Consider the following 27,348-nt stretch of genomic DNA (forward strand, 5'->3'; position numbering starts at 1 on the left):
GGTTTGGGGTCGTGATAGTATAAGGCTGGATAACGTTCAATGCAATGTCTTGAAAAATGAAAGGAATTTGAAAGACTTTGATATCCAAAGTCTTGAAAATGAAAGGAATTTGGATCCTTGTGACACCTAATCAAGGAATAACTCTTAGTCATTTCTTGATAATGTGGCTAGATGCCACGTGGGGTGGGGTGGGATATTAAGTTTTTATTCTATTATTAGGTAATTAGGTAATGCGTCGTTACCCGGTAATTAACCAATTACCCGTAAAATTAAGAATTGTCTCAAATTACTTAAAATTCTACTTAATTTTTATAATATACTTTATACATCATACTATCACGGTCCTATAGTACCTTATATGGTACTAGTCCATAAATACCGGGTATTATAGCTCGGACCGTATTTTATCCCAAAATGTCGAACTTCGGTGAAATTCATTTTCTTCGATTTGCTTATCCTCTCACCTTCACGAATTTACTCATTACTTTTTTGAAATAACATAATCCTTATAATCTCTAAATAATCTTTTCTTTGGACTGATGTCAATTACCTTACGACAAATTCAACGTACAATACTACTGGGTGCAACATCGTCGTAATTTAATACTGCAAAGCGTAACATCATCGTAATGTAATACTGCCAGACGTAACATCCTCGTAATAAAATTTTGCAAGATGTAACATAATCGTAATATAATACTGCGGGACGTAATATTGAAGTAATATTTCGGAGCGTAACATCATTCCCCCATTTGGAACATTCATCTTCAGATATTGACTGATGCTCTTATCATTTTCATAACTTATAGTTCTTGTGAATACCTTAATACTCTCCTCGCCATTTAGGCAGTTGTTCTATGAACAAATCCAAAGTCTAGGGTATTCCTACCTGTAGGTCTCTTTCTTACATTATGGCCTGTGATCGATATTCTTCTAATCTCATAACTTTTGCTACCTTCTGTCATGTAGTCTGTATGACTTTTTCCTCTTGAGTACGTCTATGTGACTCTTCTTTCCTTTTTCCTCCAGATTGTAGCCAACCTATAGGCCTCACTTGGTAAACATATATATATAGAGCTTGATAAGATGTTCCTCTGGGCATCTATGGGTATACCGAAATTCTTCGTTCGGTACTTTGTTGAACTCATGAATATTGCTACACCTTGTTTTGTTCATCCATCCGTTTGACTTTACTCCACCTAGGTAACTCATACTATACCATAACTCTTACCTCAATTTATCCTTAATGAGGTCTGCTACCAACTCCCGGTTACTTTCGTTGTTTATCACATATGTATAAATCTAAGTCCTTTAATGCTCCCTCATTACTTTTTATCTTAAGAATGACGGCCTAATCGTATCTCATACTTTATGAATTTTGTCCATCCATTATTGATTCACCTCAATATTGATCTACAATTTACCACTGATAACTTCAAACTTCTTACGTAATCACTAGGGAACATTTGAAGTAATTTTCCTGACCCACTTGGGGACAATACTGTACCTCCATAACCGTATTTCCTAGCATCCCAATGGGATTCACCTTACGTGAGTAAATTTAATCCCGTACAATTCATGAATTCCTTTCTTCAAATCATTGCTCAATCGAAGGCCGAAACGTCATCCTTTATCTATCACAATTACACCCTCATTCTATTACTAGGGCAACATGCCATCTCTTCTCAATGCTATTAGTCTTAGACTCCCCTTGAGTTTATTCAGGTTATAGTGAGCTTTGTATAACTTAGAGAAATCATCTATTCTTCTTATTTTCATGAGCTTAATCCTGAGTACTTGTCCATTATCGTTACCTTCTCACTCTCCCGTTCTTATCCTTACTTATGTCTTCTAGAACTTTGTCGCTTCCCCATATAATATCTTGCGACCTACACAACTCTATTTATATTACTTGCAATCTTTCAACTTCCTTGCATCATAGATTTCCTTATGTCATTTTGGAACGTCAAGTGAGACCTCACATCGTCCCTAACACTTCTTTACTCTCTTAGTCAGGTTTTTTGATACCTAGACCATAGGATGGAAGATATGCTAGTGACAATGCCGCTATTATTCCAAGATACTGAATCCCCGTGTTCTAGCCTTTTATCTGAAGAATGGACTATTCACGATTTTTTTCCTTTGAGTATCTCGTACATTGTTCACCTTTACCTTACTTACCTTAAAATCTCGCATCGTATCTTCTATCTCTTTCATGACCTCCCTTCCACCTAGGTGTAATTTACGTCCATAACTTGAAGCTCTACTATAATACTTGCACCTCTGGTGCATACACAATCTAGTGGCAGCTTCATACTGGTACTCTTCTAACTGGCTCTATCGTAGAGCCATTATAGAATCTGGCTACTGTACTATTTCTATTGTACCTCGGAGAGTAATTCTACAATATTCTCGATCACGATTTTTGTAATTTCTGGGTCCAACAACCGAATTCCTAATTTACTTTGTTGATGTAACTCTTTAGTTTCCTCCTTCTTCTGACCGGATTTTATGTCAGCTTAAATTATCTCCCGCTCTGGGGTTCACGTTTATGGGAATTAAGGAATATGCATGATACAAATCCTTTAACAATTTATTCCTTCGTTTATGACCTGAGCTCAATTCTTTCTTTTAACGTATACCAGAATCTTCTACAGCTATATATGCTGCATGTATAAAACTCTGAACCCTTAGGTGCGTTCAGAAGGTAACCAACTATGGATCATTGATCGAATAATTCCTTTCATTCCATTTCATCTTTCTTCAAATATAAGCAATTATTTTTCCTGGTCTTTTTGCCCCCTTTTGCGTGCATACTTAGCTTATCTGAGTTATCACGCACGCCAAAGTTTTTGTGCAACTCATATGGTCTCGAATATTACTTTTGGTTTTACTCCCCGTTAATTAGCCATGGTAGGTGCAAATTTCTTTTGGAGTGCATACAATTTTTTAGTTAAACTGTTGTTACATAACCCTTTCTTCTTTAGGTCATTGTGCTTTGGTTGAAGCCATCTTCCTTATTTCCTCAACTAGTCTTTCATTGTGTTACTTGGGGGGGGGGGGTCCTCTAACTCTTGTAAGGCTGTGAGTTTATCCCATCGTATGCCTGACAGAATTTTTTATGTTCTTCCTCGCCTATAATTACCCGTGGTTACTTATCTCCAAGACCATGTGCTTGTAGGGTTACTCCTGAACTGATATTTTGACTGTCTTCTCGCTGACACTTTTTTTATTTCCATAACACTCATACATTACCTTTTTAACTTCCCCAACTCCTATATGGATATTTTTCAAGGACCACATTATCATAACTGTGAGGTTGAATTCCCTATATTGTGGTTCCCTATGTTTATCTTGTACGGTCTATTGATTTGTCTGTATTCTCTTGTCTAGCCATAGCTAGGCTCTTTTTGAATCAACTACTAATTGCTTGTTGGCCATTCCCGTATCAATATTCTGCGTAATCTTTCTTGGGTCATTTCCTTTATTAATCAATAATATCTCGGGCAGGAACCATTACTTCCTTTCTCTGACATCGTGTTTACATAATGCTCTGGTATTGTAGCATATTTGTAGGCTTTCAATAAGTGCAATCTCATCCCTTTTTCGTTTTATTGCATCCTTCCTTTACTATTCTATAATTACTAAAACAACTTAATTTTGACTTAATACCACATTACTCAATATTCTACCCTTTTAGGGAAGTACTAAGATTTAACGCTATGACGATCTACCTATAGATGTTTTACCTTTTCATCTTTGGCGTCTTGTCACATCATCGATGACCCTTAATCTCCTCACGGTAATCCATCTGTACTAAGGATAACGAAATTCCTTACTCGCGAGGTGGAAATTACTATAACTGGCACGTACAGTCTCTTAAGCTTAATTTTGCTCACATTGCTTACTTTAGGGAAGCATCTTCCTGAATGATCATTCTTTGAATTTCTCATGAATCTGCTTCTGTTATCCATTCTACTATCGCCGGAATAAAATCTGAAATTCTCATGATGCCAACTATTATCAAATCACTCAATCCCTAATTCATGTTTAGTTTATATTGTTCACCAACCCATACTGACCTCTACTATTCTGGGGTCTAGCTTTTCCTACTGGTAATCACGTTAGAGTCACGAACTTACTTCTTGAAATGAGGATATGACTTTGTGGCCTATACTCTTTTGTTTCCTTGAGGCCTATCACCTCTCGTCTCTTCCTTCATCTGACTATGGACTCGGTAATACCATTATCTTTTTGATCTACCGTTGCCATCCATGTGTCGCATCTTGCTCATAATTCTTCCTTATCTCTCTTCTCATTACTCTACTAATATTTCTGCCTATCCCTTTCTTGTGAAAACTTCAGCAAGATATTCTTTTGTTTTTTGCTCCCCTTGCTTCATCCATCGGCTCTTCGGGTTTCTCAACATTCTTGATCTACTAGGGACGAGGGTCACACTAAGGTAATATTTATCCCTTTCAGGGTTTCAGTGCCTATCTTCTAAAGTACTCATATATAGCTGTACTATTTTAGAGTGCACCATCTGGATATCTCACAAGGAGATTTATTAGTACTTTTGCAATATCCTTCTTATATGTCAACTATGTCAACTAATACAAATAATCCATCTACCATCTAGGGTTACTCTAACCCCAGTTGGATCCTGCTATTCCGTCCTTTTCTTAAACTACACTTGTTAGCCCTCCATAGGGCATAATTGAGATAGGTACGCCCAATTATACATACCTTTATTACTGTTGAATATAACTCAAAAAGCTTATATTCCTCTGCCTGAATTATAAACACAGTTAACCTTCATTAACTGTGCGCCTCGTACTCATCTTCATCTTACTTCTTTTACTTGTTGAAACTTACATTTATCTTCTGAATCTCTCATTGTCTTTCACCATTAAAATTGATAGGTATTCTTACCTCAAGTCTCTTTATCAAGAGGCTTACACCTTTAAGTACGCACATGATCTACTGAAGACCTCACATTTACTTATCATAAGCATGATGCAAAGTAGATTTCCTCTGACTCAACTCTTCCATAGCCATGTCTTTTACCGACTGTCCTTCTAGATGTAGGTATCATCTTATTACGAATAAAATAGAAGTTAGGAATTTGTATTCTTACAACTGAGCTCTACCACACGATCTAGAGTGAGAAGAAAGAGTGACAGTCCTAAATACCTTGTAGCCTCCTGCTTATAAGTGTGGTGCACGACACACCCATAAACAAGACTCTACTAGACACGGCTTGGAGACATCCCTATAATAGAACTGCTCTGATACCACTTTTGTCATGACCCAAACCGATGGGCCGTGACGGACACCCGATACCTTACTCAATCGAGTACCAACATAATGTATTTTTCATATCATTCTATTATAGGTAAATGAACCGGAATAAAGCATGAGGGAATACGAACATATACATATGAAGTACGAGCCTATAAGGCCGACATGATTCTTTATATACTCGAAACATAGGCCGACAAGGCCATACAAGTATCTGTATACATGACATCTGTCTACAAGCCTCTAAGAATACATAATATCATAAAGGTCGGGAGAAAGTCCCACCATACCAATCAAATCATGTACTAATCATACTGACAAAAGAAGTAACTCCGGAGCAAATGGAGCGCACCAACACCTTCCGCTGGGCTGACAGCCTATTTGGAGGACTCTCGACTTGTCTATCAGGACATGTAGGCATGAAACGAAGCGTCCCCAAGCAAAATAGACGTCAGTACAAATAATGTACCGAGTATGTAAGGAATAAAAATTAGTAACTAGTAGACATGAGAGAAACATGGAGTAAAAGACTTAACATATCACTAGTGAAAAATTAGTTTATGGTAACGCATGGAAAACCGTTCTAAAAGGTAGATAAACCATTGCCATAGAGATATTGCAACGATTTACAAACCGTTACATCTGCCCGCGTGCCAATAGAGCTATAGGAACGGTTCTTGCAACAGTTTTTATCTTCGTTGCTAGAGAGACGTCTATCGCAACGGTTTTTCCTTTCTCTGTTGGAACGATTATTCTTTCCAATTGGAATGGTTTAAAATTGTTACTATATTTTGTAAGCAACGGTTCATAACCGTTACCATATAATCTAATACAACACTTATGTAAGCTATTGTTACGGTTATGTATGGATATAACAACAGTTTCTTTAAGCTATTGTAACGGTTTTATTTGTATTGTTACGGTTTATACTAAACTACAACAATGAAGAAAATGCTATTGCAACAGTTTTAACTACCTAGTGGAACGGTTTTAGGACAATTTGGAACAGATTACTAGACCTATTGCAACGGTTTATGTTCTCTAATAGAACACCATTTGTGTCCTATTGCAACGGTTTGCATAGGCTATTGTAACAATTCATTTAAAAGAAATATAGCCCCTGTTGTAAATAAATTTTTATCTATAGAATAACACTAAAATTTAAAAAATACAAAATAAAACTATTAATAATAACAAGCTCATAATATCCATAAAGCAAATGTTCTACCCGAAGTCCATAAGTCTAATACATTTCAATATAGTAAGTTTCAAAATTTAATAACAAATAATTCCTAGAACAGTCATCTATAGCAATTCAAAATTCATCTAACATAAGGACTAGATCATCACTACTTTCATCTTCCATTTCTTAATCTACTCCACCTACAAAAGAGAGATAATTAAAGTCATTACCCTTCAAGAGAATCCGGTCTAAGAATGCTCATAGCACCAAAAGATATTGAATGCCTGGACTAAATATATGGAACAAAAAAGAAAAAGAAAAGATAGGACATACAAGATGCTAGTCATGAGCCTAGGAACAAGCTGCAACACTGTAAATGAACTAGTTTGTAAGCAAGAGTAAGGAAAAAACTTAAATAAACACTGGTTGCAGTCTCGGGACGAACATTTTTGCACAAGTTGATCCCGCTAGGCAAAGGCAACAAATCAAACTACTAGAAGAATTTTAAAAAGTGAGAGAGCAATACGAAACTGTGAATATGGTCCACTTGATTCCCTATGCGATGACCAGGGCATTGGCCTAAAAGAGGCCAAATCTTTTGGACCAATTATTGAGCTAGAAAAATAAAACCCATATAACTGCAGCATGAAGGATGGACTATGCATGATTCTGATGATAAGAAATTTGAGCTGACAATCACTACTATGAAAAAAAAACATAAGAAACATTTGTGAATAACAAGTTAAACCTACTACTATATCCACTACATAACAGTAGGTTGACCATTAAGGGACGAGTAGCTTACACATAACGGTCACAATATATAACGCTCATTATAGACCAGCATCAGTTAGAGATTACTTTCAAACATGGAAATCAAAAGCTAATTAAATTAACAAAATCATTTAACAACAATTCTAGAATCTCTAGAATCAAAAGCATCATTTGCAAAAGGAAAACCTTTGTAATGCCAAAACAAACTAAGACTTGGCAACATGATATCATTAAAAATACTAGTTTTAAAATCACTGGTATACTGCTAGCGAAACTATAACATCAGCGTCCATTATAACAATCAACAACAAACAGCATCTATACATAGCAAATAGAAGAATAGGCTTTTTTGGTAACACATGACTCAAAACTTTTCTGAAAGTAAGGCTTAAACCAACGAAAGAAAAAAAATTGTATTGTATTTGTGTTGTAAGCACCTATAGATGCAAACAAGGAAAACAGTGGTAGAAGAAGCCGAAGAAGCAGCACAAGGAAGAAGGAGGAGAAGAAGAAGAAATAGAACTATAGAAGAAGAGGTATAACATTTGGTACGTACTTACCTTGATTGTTACTAGTCGATTGATTAGCTGGATAGCAGCTTTTTGTGCAGAAGAACTTCCCTTTTGCCCTTTTGAAACTTTACTGTTTCCCTTTTACAACCAATCCTTCACATAAAGTAAACCAAGAAACAAGTAGATAATAGGTCACAAAAAGAATGGATGTAATTACCTTGTGGTGACCAGAGTTCCAATATTCAAGAAGATCCTTAAAGTGAGACTCCGAAACATCTACAGGCCTATTCTCCCTTCGAAGCTCGTCATTCTCATAGGCTTCAAAGTGTTTTTTCTTCATCCGATTCTCATAATTTCTCCAAACAAACTGGAATAGAGAATGTTACAAGCAAACCAGATCAAGGTAAGAATGCAAAAAGTTAGCAACAAAAAGATGATTTCATAGGAACCTATGGGATCAAGAATAGCAATAAAGTTTATTCTCTATCTTAGGATTTTAGGGAACTGTTATATGAATATAGTCTTATATAATTTTATAATATTTCCCTAATTATCCTAGGACAGAGAATAAACCTCATCGTCATCCTTGATGAAGCACACTTATTTAGATTATTCCAGTTAAAAATATGATGAAGCACATTAATATGTGAAAATGCTGATGTAATTATCCTCTAATGATGACTTTCCATAGCAAATTCATAACTCATACCAACATGTGAATAACTAATATTTGATTTATGAATTCTTACAAGGACCACAACCTTGTCCTATTTTGGTTTTACTTCGAATGGTAATAACATAATGACAATTCAGCAAAGTTCTCTCATTTTTTTGTAAGTTTGATGGTGTGGAATTTTCAAATATTTCGCTATTAGTTATGCTTATGTTCTTCTGGTACAGCAAGTCCACAGTCAGCAGTCCACACGAGAAGAGGAATGCAAAGCAGAAACATTTGAAGAATGATACAACGAACCTTCTTAAAAATGGATTGGATGACAGCACCTACAACAGGGTAATTTTTTTCTGATAAATTAAAGCGTCTAAAGAAAATTCAAAGTGTGCAAAAAGATTTTTCATACAAGTTAGAAGGTAAAGTATATATTAAGCCTAAAACGATTATAAGGAAATAATTAGCATCACTGTTACTTTTTTGTCACGTGTAAAATACTTTTGTTTGTATACAAATTTATTGATTTAAAATGAGTGGATAAAAAAGAAAAGAATGCCACAGTGTCACATGAAAAAAGGGCAGCCCGGTATACTAAGCTCCCACTATGCACGAGTCCGAAAAAAGCCGGACCACAAACAAACCTTTGTCAAGATTAATTAATATAAAGAAATTGTATAGTATGAAATATGAGCAGAGGTAATTTGATCATAAGGACATTGGGTCAAACCTTGGTCTAGTATAACAAACAAATCGACCCAAATTTATGCTTACTGCCTTGTATTTTTCTAACCCTCCTATGCAGCTAACTTTCTCGTTGTCCCTTTAGTAGCGAACTTCTCATTCTTCCCATTTTATTGCTAAAATGCTTACAAGGACACACAACCTTATCCTATTTGTTTCTCTTTTTTCTTCTTCTGGGGATACGTAATTAATCAAATTCAATAGAGAATAAAATTGAATCTTGAAGAAAAATAGAGTAACCCCAAATCAGAAGGTACAGACTTTTTAGATAACAAAAGGCATTTTTTAGCATCAGCAACAAAAGAAATTAAGATACAATCACTAGCTACGCCCCTTCTGAAAATCCGACATCAATTTCCATCACTTTCCAGAAAATGATTATTTCAGAGAAAATCATTGCATCGTAGCTACCAAAAAGTAAGATTTAATACACTAACCACACCCTAAATATTAGAGAAAAAAGAACGATTAAAGAAGAAAAATACCCAAATTGAAAAAAGAAAAACTTACAACTAAAGTCAATTTCTCAGAGACTGCCTTTTCGTTGAAGATTTTCGCCATTGAAGTCACAGGCCACCGATATTGATTGAATAAGACGATGTTGAGCAGATAAACTGAAGGTTTGCAAAACGGACACAGATCTATTTGGATTTGGGGATAAATCTAACTGTTTTAATTGGGTCTGTTTGGATTTGAAAGATTTCTCTAATTGAAAAATCAAGGGAAAAATGACCGGATCTAAAATATTAGAGTGAATGGGTTAGTGAAAGGGATTAGAAAGAGAGGAGTCTATGGGGTTAGAAAGAGAGGGGTATGAGGTGTTTAGAAGAGGGGTATGAAGCGAATAGGGTCTTCTAATTTTAGTTTTTAAGAATAGAAATAAAAGTTGTCGGTTTAAGTAAATTTATAAGTACTACATATTAAAATTAGAAAGCAAAAGTAAAAAAAGTTATTAAAGAAAGAGAATTTTGGCGGGTTTAGCGAAAAAGAGCGAAAAATTTTAGGGGAACATTAACCGTTCCAATAACATTCAACCGTTGCCACAGATAAATAAAATGTAACGGTTAAGTAAACCGTGGCTATAGAAAATATTACGGCAACGGTTATTGTACAATGGCAACGGTTTGGTTGCTAAAGTGTACTAATTACATCCAAAACCTTAGGTAATGGTTAAAACCGTGGCAATAAGTCATCTGTAGCAACGGTTTCCTAACCGTTGCAACAAATCCGTTGCCATAGGCTCATTTTCCAGTAGTGTATATATCTGAATAACTATGTGAATTATTTAATATTATAATATCGTGCATATGCATGTAAATTTCATACCATGATGGGTATATACGTTCATAACATAATCAAGCATCTGAGGGCATCCCATCATATCATCTCGGCCACTATAGGCAAATCATCAACGTATACCAGTTGATCAGGTGGTGGTGCGTATATAACGTCATAACCTTTTCACATATCCCATATGCATATATATATATATATATATATATATATATATATATATATATATATATATATATACGCGTATATAATGTCATCTGGTTATGGGTCAATGTACATGAATGCAATGCATGAAAAGTACGTCAATAAAATCTCTTAGAGTGTGATAAGACTATTATGCCTTTAAATAATATCATGAAGTAAACTTTTTCAACTTACGCATTTTTCTGAGACCCATGAAGAGATGATAGAATAATATGACATATGGGAAATCAAGAACATAAGTATCTCTAATATTTCTATGAATAGAGTCGTGTATGGAAATTATGCATTTGCACGTTTCGTTTGTGTCGTATAGATCATGTCAAAAGAAAGAAAGGATAGCCTTAACATACCTATAGTAGGGAAAATTCGTATGATATTCTTGAAAAAGATTGCATCGTACTCCTTTGTAACTGTGAAACTTTTCTGTTGCTAAAACTCTAAAGTTCTTGCTGGATTTATTGGAATGGTAGAAGTCACGTTGATTAACATATAAAACCTTATCTTCAATGATTTTGAGAATGGAAAGTTGAAGGAGTATAAGGATGGATTACGTTCAATGGAAAGTCTTGAAAAATGAAAGGAATTTGAAAGACTTTGATATCCAAAGTCTTGAAAATGAAAGGAATTTGTATCCTTGTGACACCTAATCAAGGAATGACTCTTAATCATTTTTTGATAATGTGGATAGATGCCACATGGGGTAGGAGTGTGATATTTAATTTTTATTCATTTATTAGGTAATTAGGTAATGTCTCGTTACCTGGTAATTAATCAATTACCCGTAAAATTAATAATTGTCTCAAATTACTAAAAATTCTACTTAATTTTTATAATATACTTTATACATCATACTATCACGGTCCTATGGTACCTTGTATGGTACTAGTCCATACTTACCAGGTATTATAGCTCGGACTGTATTTTATCCCAAGATGTCGATTCTTCGATTTGCATATCCTCTCACCTTCACGAATTTACTCATTACTTATTTGAAATAGCACAATCCATATAATCTCCAAATAATCTTTTCCTTGGATTGATATCAATTACCTTACGATAAAGTCAACGTACAATACTACAGGGTGCAACATCGTCATAATTTAATACTGCGAAGCGTAACATCATCGTAATGTAATTCTGCCAGGTGTAACATCCTCGTAATAAAAATACTGCAAGACGTAACATAATCGTAATATAATACAGCGGGACGTAATATCGAAATAATATTGCGGGGCATAATAATATTGAAGTCATATCATCGGGTGACAATTGAATTTGGGGTACCATCCTGAAAAGCAGGTTGTGTCTGGAGCTATTCATCCAAACATCTATGATATCCTTCCTGAAATAAAAATAATAAGCATAATATATAAAAAGATAAATTAATATTAAAGAAAACACAATAGTCTTAAAGTTATAATCTTCCATATGTCTCCTCTCCATGTGGCTTGACTCATCATTCTCTTGAATCGTCCTTCTTCTTTTTCTTCTTGTCTCCACACAGACCTCAACATGAGACATTGGTCCTCCTTTTAATTTTTCCTGAAAAATTAATAAATAAGAGTTGGATAATAGCTCAATCGCATTTAAATAAGACCAAGTAAAATAAAAGTAAAAATTACCATTCTCTGTCGATGCAGAGAAAACTTTATAGGTCTTGTGGTGTGCAGCGAGCTAACCTTTTGAGAGGCTCAGATTGTGTTTGCTTGTTCACTCTTCATCTTAAATTTAGGAGCCTTCTACTTCTTTAAAAAGATTATCCATAAATCTTTTCATATCCAATCAGGTGTTTTTTTTTAGCTTCATATAACGAATCTGAAATTTATTTTTTTGCTTTCTTCTCGAAAATATCTTTTATTTTATTGTCATAACATTGTTTTCATGCACACTTCTTATGCAAAATGATTAAATAAATTAGATCAAAAATTGGGCATTTGATAAAAAATATAGAAATAAATTATATATGTACCCATATTACATTTCTGAAATAGTATATTATTTTTTTTCAACTACCCCAAGTATCACCGTATAGTGGATTAAAAGACTTTGTAACCACATGCGTCGCTGGTATATGAGGGCAAAAACTTATATTAAAATTAACATACGTAAAATATATGCTTAACAAACTAAAAATAAGTATAAGGATCACTTACCCATCATGCCGATCGGAGACGACAAGTATGATGGGTACAAGATCCTAGACCCTATTATGTATAATTATTCATTTATGTATTTATTCATATCTTGCAATCCGCTTATTTGTATCTTCCAGTCCACTTTTTCTTCCTTTCATGTATTCATAATTTTCTACATTTTGTTAAGACTTGTTTGGTCTATTTTTTAGGTGAACTATGTGTGGGGATGGTGTATAAGTGAGGTGAAGAGTGTATATGCATTTTCATGGGTCAAAGCATGCGGATTGGGTCATTTACCTTTATGTCATCATTTATTCCATATTATATTTCGTTACATGATTTGATTGTTGCATGTCCTTACTTGTTATCCATGCCTTATTTGTTATCTGTTATTTAGTTGTTACCTCTTTCGAGTTATTCATTTCTCGCTTAATATCTGCTTACCTGCTACATGTTCTTACTTGTATTTATAGCATATCTTCATTGTCTCGTATCTTTACTTGCCTTTATTGTCTTTACCTTACTTGTTGCATTGTATTGTGTTATACCCGAAGGTGTGAGTCCTTTAGCTATTATTGTATTAATGGGTTGTCGAGGTTTGCGAATATGAGGTATTAGTCATTCTCTGTTTGTACTGGTAGTTCCTTAATGTTCTATACGCTTTATTTCCTTTTGTGTTGAGATTACAGAATTTTTTTGTGTTGAGTTATTTATGTTAATGAGTTGATATTGGGAGTTACGCGCTACAAAAGTATTGAAATAAACTAATAATAGGAAAGGGTTGTACGCCACAATATATATTGATATAATATTAGGATCGGGTTGCACGCCGCAACAGATATTATAATAATATTGGGATTGAGTTGCGCGTTGCAATGGAGTATTATATGTGGTATTTATTGCAGTTGTGGTGGTCTAATTCTGAATTGTGATATGAGGTTATGAATTGTTGTTATTATAGGGTCCTCTGTTAATTGACATTTTGGTACCTTTATTATGAATTTATTTGTTTCTCTACAATTCTGTTGTTTTATATGAATTATCCGTATAGGTTTTCACCGAGTGTCTTGTCATAGGCTCGTAACTATTTTGTCGAGGTTACGCTCGACACTTACAGAGTACATAGGATCCATTGTACTTATACTAAACTTCTGCACTTCTTGTGTAGATCCAGGTGTCGGTCCTAGCGGCGCATAGGGGAGATTGGTCAGATCAGACTTCTTCAGGAGACTTGCGGTAGAGCTGCAAAACATTCGTAGTCCCTGAAGCCCCCTTCTATCTTGTTTTACTATTTATCTAGCTTCAGACCGTTGTATTTTATTTCAAACTATGTTTGTAGTATTATAGGCGCTCATGTACTTGTGAGTCCGAATTTGTTAGATTAGTATAGACTGCGTTACTCATGTATTTTAGAGTTTATTAGCCATTAATTATTAATATTCAGTTTAAAACTAGTTAATTATTTTGCTAATGTTGTCTTGACTAGCAAGTGGATGTTAGATGCCTTCACGGCCCCATGGTTGGAATTTTGGGTCGTGACAAGTTGGTATCAAAGCTCTAAGTTCTCTAGATCTCACGAATCATGAGCAAGCTTAGTACAGTCTTGAAGATCGGTATAGAGACATCTGTACTTATCTTCTAAAGGTTATAAGGCTTTAGGAAATTTCACTTCTTTCTTTCTCTATCGCGCGACTTTATTCTATCATTGGGTTTGAATTATTCTATTCTTCTTCTCTCATAGATGGTGAGGACATGCACAATATCCATAGCCGGTCAGGATCCGGAGCACCAGGTTGTAGCCACTACCAGGGGTAGAGGCTGAGGCCGAGGCAAAACCAGAGCCAGAGGCAAAGCTCATCCTAGAGCTTGCACAGCAGCACCTATTGCGGAGCCTCGGATCAAGCAGGAGAAGGATATCCTTACTCCAGTCGCACCAATTGGACTAGCTTAGTTCCTAGAGGAATGTATTGCCACCCCTATACTTCAGGATGCCCAAGTCCATCTGGTCGGTCTTATGAAGGGTGTGACACAGATCTGTGCATTTCTTGTAGCACCAGCCGTTTCTCAGGCTAGGAGGAGCCTAGACTCCCGCTACTCACACTCTAGAGCAGGTGTCTTACGGATATCAGACTTCGGTAGTTCCAACAGTTGGAGCAGTTCAGCCTGTCATTTGTACATATTTTGGGAAGGGACCCTCAATGTCGATAGAGGGGTTGAAGAGGTTGGACAAGTTCACCAAGCTATTTCCTATTCATTTTTTAGGTACACCTATTGAGGACCCACATGATTTCTGGACCATTTCCATGAGGTGTTGTGAAACATAGGCATAGTGGAGTCTAATGGAGTGGACTTTACAATATTTCAGATGACTGGTTCTGCCAAGAGATGGTGGAAGGAGTATATTCGGGGTAGGCCAGCAGGTTCACCTTCCCTCACTTGGGCTTAATTCTCATAGTTGTTCTTAGAGAAGTTCATTCCTTTCGCTAAGAGAGAGGATCTACTCGGACAATTTGAGTGCCTACAATAAGGTAGCATGACCGTTACCTAGTACGAGACCAGATTTATTGATCTATCATGCCATGGAGCTATCTTGACCCCTACTAAGAGAGATAGGGTGGGAAGATTAATATATGGACTTACTTATGGTATCAGACTGTAGATGGTCAGAAAGACTGATGATGATATTTCTTTTACTAGGGTTGTGGAGATAGCTAGGTGGATCAAGAAAATTTGTGGTCAGGACTGAGAGTCGACTTCGGAGAAGAGGGCTCGACATTTCTGCCATTTTAATGGTGCCTAGTTTAGAGGCCATCCTATCAGGACTATTCAGTCAGCACTTCAAATGTCTCATGATCCTTCAGGTGGTCACAAGGCATATGGGTCTCGTTCCGAGCAGACAGTATTCAGTTCTGATCAGCATCCTATTAGTGCACCATCGCTGCAGAGTTACTACGATGGTCATTCAAGTCATTAGGAACCATCTCATACTCAGCAATTATGCCAACCGAGGGGTTGCTTTGATTGCGGTGACGCAGGTCATATCAGGAGGTAGTGTCCTAGATTGAGGAGCAGTAGGACACATCCGGGTGCTCGTGCCATGATTCTAACACCGGTTGCTCTAACACCCTCTCGGGCAGGTTAAGGCGGGGGTCAGGAAGCCAGAGGTAGAGGTCAGATAACTAGAGGTGGAGTCCAGTCAGTAAGAGGCTGTTACAGAGATAGAGGTCAAATTGGTAGGGCTCAGCCACATTGCTAAACATTTCTAGCTAGATCTGGGGCGGAGTCATCTGATACGGTTATCACAAGTATTTTTCTAAATTGCTATAAAGAAGCATCAATTTATTTTGTTCGTGCTGTACTTATTCATTTGTGTCATCATATTCTGATTCATATTTGGATACGTCTCATGATTCTTTGAGTACTCATGTTTATGTGTCTACGCCCGTTGAGGATTCTATTATAGTTGACCGGATCTATCATTCTTGTTTTATCATTATCGGGAGTTATGATACTAGGAATGACTTCTTGTTACTTAATATGGTAGATTTTGATGTGATTTTGAGCATGGATTAGTTTTCACTCTATCATATTATCTTAGATTGTCACAGAAAGACTGTGACGTTAGCTATGCTAGGGTTGCCTCGATTGGAGAGGAGAGGGACTCTTGGTCACATCAATAGAGGGTCATTTAATATGTGAAGGCTTGAGGTATGGTTAAGAAGGGGTATTTTGCGTATTTGTCTTATATCCGTGATTCTAGTGCCGAGGTGCCTTCTATGGATTTAGTTTCGGTTATGAGAGAGTTTCCAGAGGTATTTCCTATAGACTTGCGGGGCATGCCACCTGACAGAGATAACGACTTTTGCATTGACTTGGTTCCAGGAACTCAGCCTATTTCTATTCCACTATACTATATGGCCCCAATTGAGTTGAAAGAATTTAAGGAACAGTTGCAGGATTTGCATGACAAGGGATTCATTAGACCTAGTGTCTCGCCTTTGGGTGAACTAGTATTGTTTGTGAAGAAAAAGGATGAATCTATGAGGATGTGCATAGATTATCGATAGTTGAACAAGGCCACTATCAAGAACAAGTATCTGTTGCTGAGGATTTATGACTTATTTGACCAGCTTCAGGGTGCCAAGGTATTTTCCAAGATTAAATTCAGGTTGGGCTACCATTAGTAAAGATTAGGGCATCGGATGTCCCTAAGATAGATTTTCGAACTCGGTATGGTCAGTACGAGTTCTTGGTAATGTCATTCGACTTGACTAATGCCCCAGTAGCCTTTATAGATTTGATGAACCAGTGTTCAAGCGTTATCTGGATTCCTTCATAATTGTCTTCATTGATGTTATTCTGATTTACTCCCATAGTATAGAGGTACATGAGCATCATCTATGGATTATACTTCAGACTTTAAGGGATCGTCAGTTATATGCAAGTTTTTGACGTGTGAGTTCTGGTTTGACTCGGTTGCCTTTTTGGGCCATATATCTTTCGAGGTCAACAAGGTGGATCCTAAGAAGATTGAGGCATTTAAGAACTGGCCTAGACCTACTTAAGCTATAGAGATTCGGAGCTTCTTGGGTTTGGCGGGTTATTATCGTCGATTCATGGAGAAGTTTTCATATATCTCAGCCGCATTGACCAAGTTGACCCAAAAGGGTGCTCTTTTCAGATGGTCCGATGAGTGAGAGGTGAGCTTTCAGAAGCTAAAGACTGCATTGAATACATCTCTAGTATCGGTGTTGCCTATAGGTTCGGGACCTTACATTATGTATTGTGATGCGTCGCGTATCGGACTTGGCACGGTATAGATACAAGACAATAGAGTGATTGCCTATGCGTCTCGACAATTTTAGGTTCATGAGAAGAATTAACATGTGCATGATTTAGAGTAGGCAACCATTGTCTACGAAATAAAGATTTGGAGGCACTATCTATATTGCATTCCATGTTAGGTCTATATGGACCATCGAAGTCTCCAACACCTGTTCAAGTAGAAGGACATTAATTTGTGGCAGTTGAGATTGTTAGAGTTGTTGAAAGACTATGATATCACCATATTTTACTATCTAAGGAAGGACAATGTAGTGGTCGATGTATTGAGTAGGAAGGTAGAAAGCATGGACAGTTTAGCATATTTACCGGCGGTGGAGAGGCCACTAACCATGGATGTTCAGGCTTTGGCCAATCAATTCGTGAGGCAAGATGTTTCGGAGCCTAGCCGGGTTCTTATTTGTGTTGTGTCATAATCATCATTGTTGAAGCGCATCAAGGATCTCTAGTTTGATGATCCTCACTTGTTGGTTTTGAAATACACGGTGCAGTAGGGTGGTGCTAAAGATGTTGCGATCGGAGATGATAGTGTTATGTTGCTTCAGAGCTGGGTTTTTGTTCCAATCTTGACGGGTTGAGAGAGTTGATTCTTAAAGAGGCTCACAATTTGCACTATTCCATTTACTTAGGTGTCACGAAGATGTACCGTGACTTAAACAGCACTATTGGTGGCAGAGAACGAAGAAAGATATTGTTAGCCATGTCTCTTAGTGTTTGAACTTTCACAGGTGAAGTACGAGTATTAGAAATCGGGTGGGTTGACTCAAAGATTATAGATACCAGAGTGGAAGTGGGAGCGCATTACTATCAAATTTTGTGGTAGGCTTGCCCCGGACCTTGAGGAAATATGATGCAGTTTGGGTTATTGTGGATCGGTTGACTAAATTTGCACACTTCATTCAGGTGATAACATCCTATTTTTTGGAGCACTTGGCTCAGATTTACATTTGGGAGATTATCTGCCTGCATGGCGTGACCATTTCAATCATTTCTGATCAAGGCATGTGGTTCACATTGTATTTTTGGAGAGTCTTTCAGTGTGAGTTGGGCACACTGGTCGAGTTGAGTATCGCAGTTCATACTAAGACAGACGGACAGTCCAAGTCCACTATTCAGATATTGGAGGAAATATTGCAGGCATGCTCTATGTATTTTAGGGGTTAGTGGGACCAGATATTACCTCTATCGTAGTTCGCCTACAACAACAACTATCAGTCGAACATTCAGATATGTCCGTACGAGGCCTTATATGGGAGGTGATGTCGTTCGTTAGTTGGTTAGTTTTAGCCCGGTGAGGCTAGATTATTAGGTATTGATTTAGTCTGTGATGCTTTAGAAAAAGTTAAGGTGATTCAGGAGCAACTTTGTATAGCTAAGTCCAGGCAAAAGAGTTATGCGTACCAGAAGGTTCGATATGTGGCTTACATGGGGGGTGAGAAGTTTCTTCTCCAAGTGTCGCCTATTAAGGGTGTGATGCGGTTTGAGAAGAAGGTCAAGTTGAGCCTGAGGTTTATTGGCACGCTTGAGATCTTGGAGAGACTTGGGGAGGTTTCTCATATGCTTGCATTGCCTCCTAGCGTAGCAGGGGTACATATGGTATTTCATGTTTCCATACGTCGGAAGTACCATGAGGATAGGTCACATGTTTCAGACTTCAGCATAATGCAGCTTGGTGAGAATTTGACCTATGAAGAAGAGTCGGTGGCTATTCTAGACTGGCAAGTTAGGAAGTTGAGACCTAAGAGTTTTCCTTCTATGAAGGTGCAGTGGAGAGGATAGCCTATTGAGGAGGCTACGTAGGAGTCTGAGTCCAATATGCATACTAGATACCCCTACCTTTTTACTAGTCCAGTACACGTTTATGTCTATCCGAGGATGAATGTTTCTTTTAGAGGTGGAGAATGTGATGATCTGATAGGTTGTTTTGCGTACTAGCCTTAATTTTTGTGTTCCAAGACCTCTCATAGCTTCATTTCATGTTTATTGATGCGTGTGCATGGTTCGTGTCGCTTTTTGAAAAGTGTTTACGTGAAATTTTGAAAAGAATATGATTTTTGACTTAAAATGAGGTTTGGGTTAACCATGGCCAACATTTCTAGTAAACAACTTCGGATCGATATTTTGATGATTCAGGTAGGTTCGTATGGTATTTTTGGACTTGCATGCATGTTTGGTTGGGGTCCGGGGTGACCCGAGCACATTTTGGTGCATTATGTGAAAGATTGTGAAAATTGAGTTTTAAGCTACAATTCTCGAGTTTTAATGATCGATTCTTATTAGTAGATATTATTTTGATGATTTGAGGTACCGAGCAAGTTTGTAGGATGTTATTACACTTTTGTGGATGTTCGGTTTGGAGCCAGGGGGCCACGAGTGAGTTTCGGATGCATTGCGGATGAGTTTGGCACAACTGATGCATAACTGATATTGGTGTCAACCTCTAGATCTCGCATTTGCAAGGTACTGGTTGCAAATGCAAGCCTCGCTTTTTCGAGTGACTGCTCGCATTTGCAAAATAGGAACTGGGGCTGGGGTTCGCATTTTCGAACAATTGTTCGCTTTTGCAATCTATTCTGGGATTGCTTTTGTGGCTCTAGAGTTGCATTTGCAAAATGTTAGTCGCATTTGCGACTTTTGCACTAGTCACTTTTGCGGCCAGTGTTTCTGATTTGTGGACATCACAATTGTGAGCAAGAGTTCGCAATTGTGACGTCCGCAACTGGGTAAAAGAGGAACAAATTGAGACTTAGCTCATTTTACACTATTTTTCAACCCTAAGCTATCAAGAGGTGATTTTTGAAGAATGTTTTCTTCCCAAATTTATTGGAAAGCTTCTTTAATTAGTTTTAAATCAATATCAATTACTTTTCATGAGTTTTAAACATCAAATCTTAGAACTTCATGGTATAAATTAGGGGTTTTGGGTACAATTTAGGGATTTTATAAAATTAAGATTTAAACCTCAAATTGAGGTCAAATTCAGAAACAAATCACATATACGGGCTCGGGTATGAATTGGGTAACCGAGATTTGGTCCGAGTCTCGGATTTAGACCAAGCGAGCCCGAGGTTGACTTTTGTTGATTTTTTCAATTTTATCAAAGATTGAACCTTTTTTATTTGTGAGTAATTTCTAAAGATTATTTTGGATTGTTTAATGGATAATTGGCTAGATTCACTTGGTTTGGAGATTTATTCGAAAGGCAAGACCAATATTGATTATTGATTTGGTTGCGAAAAGAGGTAAGTGTCGTGTTTAACTTTGACTTGAGGGAATTATGACTCATTTGGTCTATTTGCTACGTGAACTATGTATGGGGACAGCATATATGCGAGATGACTAGTGTATATGCGTTGTCACGGGTCAAAGCATGCGGGTTGGGGCATTTACCTTTATGTCATTTATTCCATGTTATATTTTGTTACTTGCTTTGATTGCGACATGTCCTTACTTATTATCCACGCCTTCCTTGTTATCTGTCATTTAGTTGTTAAATATTTCAAGTTATTCATTTCTCGCTCTATATCTGCTTACATGTATTAATTGCATATCTTCATTGTCCCATGTCTTTACTTTATTTTATTGTCTTTACATTACTTGTTACGGTTTATTGTGTTATATCCAACTGTGTGAGTACTTTAGCTATTCTTGTATTAATGGGTTGTCCAGGTTTATGAATATACGGTAGTGGTCATTCTCTGTTTGTACTGGTAGTTCCTTGATGTTCTTTATGCTTTATTTTCTTTTTTGCTCAGATTATGGAATTTGGTTGTATTGAGTTATTTATGTCAATGAGTTGATATTGAAAGTGGGTTGGGTACCGCAATAATATTGAAATGAACTTATAAAGGGAACAGGTTGCACACTGCAACAGATATTTATATGATATTGTAATCGGGTTGCACGTCGGAACAAATATTGTGATGATATTGAGATCGGATTGTATGCCGCAACTGAGTATGATATGTGGTATTTGTTGTAGCTGTGGTTGTCTAATTCTGAATTGTGACGTGAGGTTATTAAATGTTGTTATTCTGGGGTCTTTTGTTAGTTTAACTTCGGGTCCCATTATTATGAGTTTATACATTTCTCTACGTTTATGTTGTTTTCTATGAATTAGTTGTACAGGATTTTAGTGTGTGTCTTGTCATATTCTCGTCGCTACTTCGTCGAGGTTAGGCTCGACACTTATAGAGCACATGGACTCAATTATATTCATACTATACTTCTGCACTTCTTGTGTAGATACAGGTGTCGGTCCTAGCGGCGCATAGGGAAGATTGCTCGAATTCGACGTCTTCAAGAGACTTGAGGTAGAGCTTCACGACGTTTGTAGTCCCTGAAGTCCCATCCTATCTTGTATTACTATTTATCTAGTTTTAGGCAGTTGTATTTTATTTCTGACCTTGTTTGTAGTATTGTAGACGCTTATATGGTTGTGGCTCCAAATTTTTGGGATTGGTATAGACTTTGTTACTCATGTATTTATTTCATGTATTTCAGAGGTTTTAGTCCTTGATTCTTAATATTCGATTATTAAATTGTTACAATTGGTTAATTATTTAGCTAACGTTGGTTTGCCTAGCAAGTGGATGTTAGGCGTCATCACAGCCTCGATTATTAACTTTTATTTTTCACCACCAAATAAGAATTTCACGCTTTAAAAATTAAAAAACTATGGTGTTCAAGTAAAAAAGGGAACATTTTGCTAAGACCGTAAAAATGGGAATTTTCCGCCACGACCATCCTCTTTGTGGGTCATGCCATGCAAATTTCGGCAGAACATCTATTTTTTATTATTTTGGTTTCTCACTTAATATTTGATATCCATTTTGGGACCCTGATTAATTCAAGTACGCGTTGCATAAGGCGTAATTAATGAGTAAACGTTTTCTACCTGGAATTTTTTCATTCCATATTCGAACTTGAAACTTATTATTAAGAGAAAGGATTTTATTCATTTCATCACAGCCTATAGTTGTCAAAATATTAAGCAAAACTCTTTTTTTTTTATCGGATACACTTTACAAACTTAGGCAATAAATTCGATGCACTAATACCACCTCGTGTACACCTTGCGCTTTTGACACATGTACTACTTGATGCTTATTGCTAATAGCACAGAAGATTTTGAATATTTTGTTACTATGCTCTACCAATATCCATTTAGGGAAAAGGATCACGAATTTTCATTTACCATTCGAAATTAGTCAACTTTATTCTTCATCAAAATTTTGGTCTTGGTACCCTGCTTTTTAAAAAAGATTTCATATTCGCCACTCACCCCAAATATAACTCCAACGTAATAATAGTACTAAACCATAATAAAAATCGATGATGAAGTGAACCTATTTCTCGGAGAATTTGAATAGGTGAGGTCCACCCATCTTACATTGAAGCTCTGTTAATGACAAGAGCAAATATAAGATTTGCTAATGGCAAGTGTATTGGTAGAAAATAGGCATGACCCGTGGATTAATGGTATGATGACAGGTGGCATCTATATCGGGTTAATAAAGAAGTATGATGAAGCACGGTTAAAAGCATATTCGGGAGCTCAAAAAGTAAAAAAGAGGATGGAAAATATTTTCAAAGTAAAACGGGAAAGCACAGAATTGCTCAAGGAATTCATGGATAGATTCCAGCGGGAAAGGATGATGTTACCACGAGTACTTGATAACTGGGAAGTTATGGCATTTGCAAGTAATTTGAATGAGAAAGGTTCAAAAGCCACGAGAAGATTGAAAGAAAGTCTGCGGGAGTTTCCTGCAAATACTTGGAATGACGTGTACAACAGATATAATACGAAGTTTCAAATAGAAGAAGACACAGTTCCCCAACCAACGGTAGAAGAAATGCTCGGATCTAGACATTCAGAAATATAAAAAAGGTCTAGTAAGAACAGGTACGAGCCTTATGTGAGACCTGCAGGACGCGATTCCCGATCGAAACAAGAACATGCACAGTTTGATTCAAGATCGAGACAAAAGGAGACATGTTCCTCTTCCCGATTAAAAAGAGGGTGGGACATAGCCAGAAGCATTGATTCAAACTCTCAACCAAGAATAGGATATTATAGTTTTAACGTCAGTACATTAGAGTTGGTAGATGTCCTAAGAGAAATGGGTGATAAGGCGCGATGGCCGAAAGAGATGAGGTCAAATCTCAGCAAAAAGAGCCAGGAATTTTGGTGCGAGTTTCATAACGATCGTGGACACAAAACAGCAGATTGCATGCTCTTACAAGGAGAAGTTGATTATTTATTGAAGCAAGACTATCGCACTGATTTCCTTAGTGAAAAAGGAAAACAATTTTACATGAAAAACATGCAAGAACCACCAAAACCCCACCAAAGAGAACGATAAATGTTATAACTGGGGGTGAAGAAGGTAACAGGGTAACGTATATGGAGCCAAGAAAGACATCCAAAGTTACCGTTATCCACGGGAAACAGGTTAGTCGGGTTTTGAAAGGAGTAGTGTTTGATGATGAAGACGTGGATGCTTTGATCATTCCTCGTAATGATGCACTGGTAAAATCTTTACTTTTTCATGATACTAATGTTAAACATAATTTGATTGACCAAGGTAGTTTAGTGAATATAATCCTACTTAGAGTAGTGGACGAGATGCAAGCGAATGATCGAATCATACTGAAAGCACAGTCGTTATCTGGTTTCAATAATTCAAATGTCGCCACAAAAGGACAAATCATATTGGCAACATTCGCAGAAGGTGTCATCAAAGACACTAAATTCCAGATGGTGGATGCAGACATAGCCTATAACTTAATTTAAGGAAGGTCGTGGATTCATGATATGGGTGTGGTCCCGTCAATGTTGTATCAGGTGATTAAATTCCCAACACAGTGAGGAATCCATCAAATTAGGGGAGATCAACAAGCATCACAAGATAACAACTAAGTTGCAATTGCGAGTGCAACATTCGAGGATGGAGATATGAAATAGCAATTACAGAACTCAGATGAGGATAATTCAATCCCCACCTCAACTAGAAGTCCAAGAAATGAAGCTCATTTAGATTCAAGGCCTGATATGATCCAAGAGCCAGAGGAAAATGAGAATATCAAAACAACCACGGAGGAGCTTGAAGCTATTATATTATTCGTCCACTAGCCTGACAGAAACGTTTACATCGGAACAAACTTGAGCTTGCAAATAAAAGGTAAGTTAATTGAATTTTTACGTGATATTCCTTTGCTTGGCCGCATTTGGATATGACAGGTATACCACCATAGGTAATAACTCATAAGCTGAATGAGGACCCATTGCACTCACCAGTCAAATAAAAGAAAAGGAAGCAAGGAGCATTTAAAAATCAAGTAATCCAAGATGAGGTACAAAAACTTCTAAAAATAAGTTCAATTTGAGAGGTAAAGTGCCCTGACTGGTTAGTTAATATTGTAGTAGTCCCATAAAAAATGTAATGGAGAGTTTATATGGATTATACTAATTTAAATAAAGATTTCCCTAAAGATTCATTTTCTTTACCGCATATAGATCAATAAATTGATTCTACAGCAGGTCATGAACTTTTAAATTTTTAGATGCATATTCTGGTTATAATTAAATAAAGATGGATTCTCTAGATGAGGAAAATAATTCGTTTATTACAGATAGGGGGAATTACGGCTAAAAAGTTATGTCGTTTAGTTTAAAAAATGCTGGAGCAATATACCGAAGATTGGTGATCAAAATGTTTCAAGAGCACTTGGGAAAAATCATGGAGATTTACATTGATGATATGTTGGTTAAATCAGCACGACCATGGGACCATTTCCAGCACTTGACTGAAACCTTCAAAATTCTCCTCAAAGATAACATGAAGTTAAACCTAGAAAAGTGCGCCTTTGGTGTCGCTTCAGGTAAATTTTCGTTTCTTGTTTCTAATAAGGGTATCGAGGTAAATCCCATACAGATCAAAGCAATTGAGGAAATAACTGATGTACTTACAAGCAAAAAAGAAGTACAAATATTAATAGGTAGAGTAGTAGCTTTAGGAAGATTTATATCCAAATCTTCAGAAATATGTTTTAAATTCTTTTCAATATTGAAAAAGCAAAATCAATTAGAATGGACTAATGGGTGTCAACAAGTTTTGAAGGATTTGAAGCCATACTTATCAAAACTTCCCCTATTAAAAAAACCAAGGCACGGAGAGATATTGCTTGTTTATTTAGCCGTGGCAGTAAGTGTGGTGCTTGTACGTGAAAACAAGGGTAAGCAATATCCAATCTATTATGCTAACAAATCCTCAGTGGATGTCGAGATATGGTATCCTCATTTAGAGAAACTTGAATTAGCATTAATAATAGCATCAAACAAGTTATGACCTTATTTTCAGTGTCATCTTATTTCTGTTATAACTGTTTTCTCACTAAGAAATATATTGCACAAGCAAGCGTTATCAGGGAGGTAGCTAAATGGGCCATATAGCTTAGTGAATATGATATTATCTATCAACCTAGAACTGCTATAAAGTCTCACGTACCAGCAGATTTCAACTCAAACCTACGTCACAACCCCAGTTCGCCCTCCGAGAACTATCGTGATGGCACCTAGTCTCTATGACTAGGTAAGCCTAACAAATTGCGAAAACAGAAATAACAAAATAAAACTAACCATAAACTACAAAAATAACATAACGAAGCGTTTAAGATGCCACTCGACATATACAATACAAACTTTTGAAACTGAAACAACATTTCCCAAAATCCGGAATCTCATGAAATCACAAGCTTTTGAATGTCTACAAGTATCTAATACCAGAATGTCTAACAAAAGAAAAATACAGAAGGGCTAATACTTAGAGAGGGAATAGAAAGGGACTCATCGGTCTCCGGACACGACAGATATACCTCGAAGTCTCTGGGAAAACTCGTCTCGCCTCAAGGGTGGTAGGACTGAGTCGAAGTACTTGGATCTGCACATGAAAAACATGCGCAGAAAGGGCATAAGTACACCACAGCGGTACTCAGTAAGTGCCAAGTCTAACCGTGGTCGGGTAGTGATGAAGAAAGTCAGGGCCCTACTGAGATTAAATGAAATATAAGGTATAACAGTGTAGAATGAGATTGTATAATTAAGTGCAACAGTAAGAAGTAACATAGGGTAGAAAGAAAAACAACAACTATAATAGAGACAAGATAATCACGGAAAGGAATACAGTTCAACATAGAGATAACAACCGGGGATCTCCCAGGATACCGTCCTGTAGTCCCCAAATATAAATATCTAGTAGATCTCCCGGGTGCAGTCCCATAGTCCAACTCATAATGTGTGGGGATCTACTGGAAAATCCGATCCGTAGTCCCAAATGTAAATATCCAGTACAGGGGAAATCTACCGGGTGCAGCCCCGTAGTTCTAATGTAAACGTGCAGGGGATCTACCGGTATACCAATCCGTGTCCCAAAGTAAACATGCAAGGGGATCTCCCGGGATACTGTCCCGTAGTCCCAAAGTAAACACACAGCAACAACACGAAGAATACATAATTCAACTCAATTTCTATACCATGGTAAAACATGTATTTCTAGCCTAGCATGCTAAACATAATCCAAATAAGGCAGTTTGAGCAAGTAAGCAATTAAGTCAAATAGACATGCTTCCCTAAGCTAATAGCAGGCTTAGATTGCAAGTAGAATAAATAGGAAAGGAAACACAATTATAGTT

General features: G+C 36.9%; 2 protein-coding genes across 2 annotated transcripts; both read left to right on the top strand.

Moving 5' to 3' along the window:
* The first annotated feature begins 19,080 nt into the window (after positions 1 to 19,080).
* On the top strand, positions 19,081 to 19,434 carry LOC142163307 (uncharacterized). The gene has a single exon (XM_075220580.1). It carries the CDS (start codon positions 19,081 to 19,083, stop codon positions 19,432 to 19,434), a length of 354 nt encoding a protein of 117 aa, XP_075076681.1.
* A 4,627-nt stretch (positions 19,435 to 24,061) lies between these two features.
* Positions 24,062 to 24,451, top strand: LOC107831308 (uncharacterized). Its single transcript, XM_016659066.1, has one exon. It carries the CDS (start codon positions 24,062 to 24,064, stop codon positions 24,449 to 24,451), a length of 390 nt encoding a protein of 129 aa, XP_016514552.1.
* Positions 24,452 to 27,348: the final 2,897 nt, after the last annotated feature.

Source organism: Nicotiana tabacum, chromosome 8 (genome assembly GCF_000715075.1).
Source record: "Nicotiana tabacum cultivar K326 chromosome 8, ASM71507v2, whole genome shotgun sequence".
Classification (NCBI taxonomy): Eukaryota; Viridiplantae; Streptophyta; class Magnoliopsida; order Solanales; family Solanaceae; genus Nicotiana; species Nicotiana tabacum.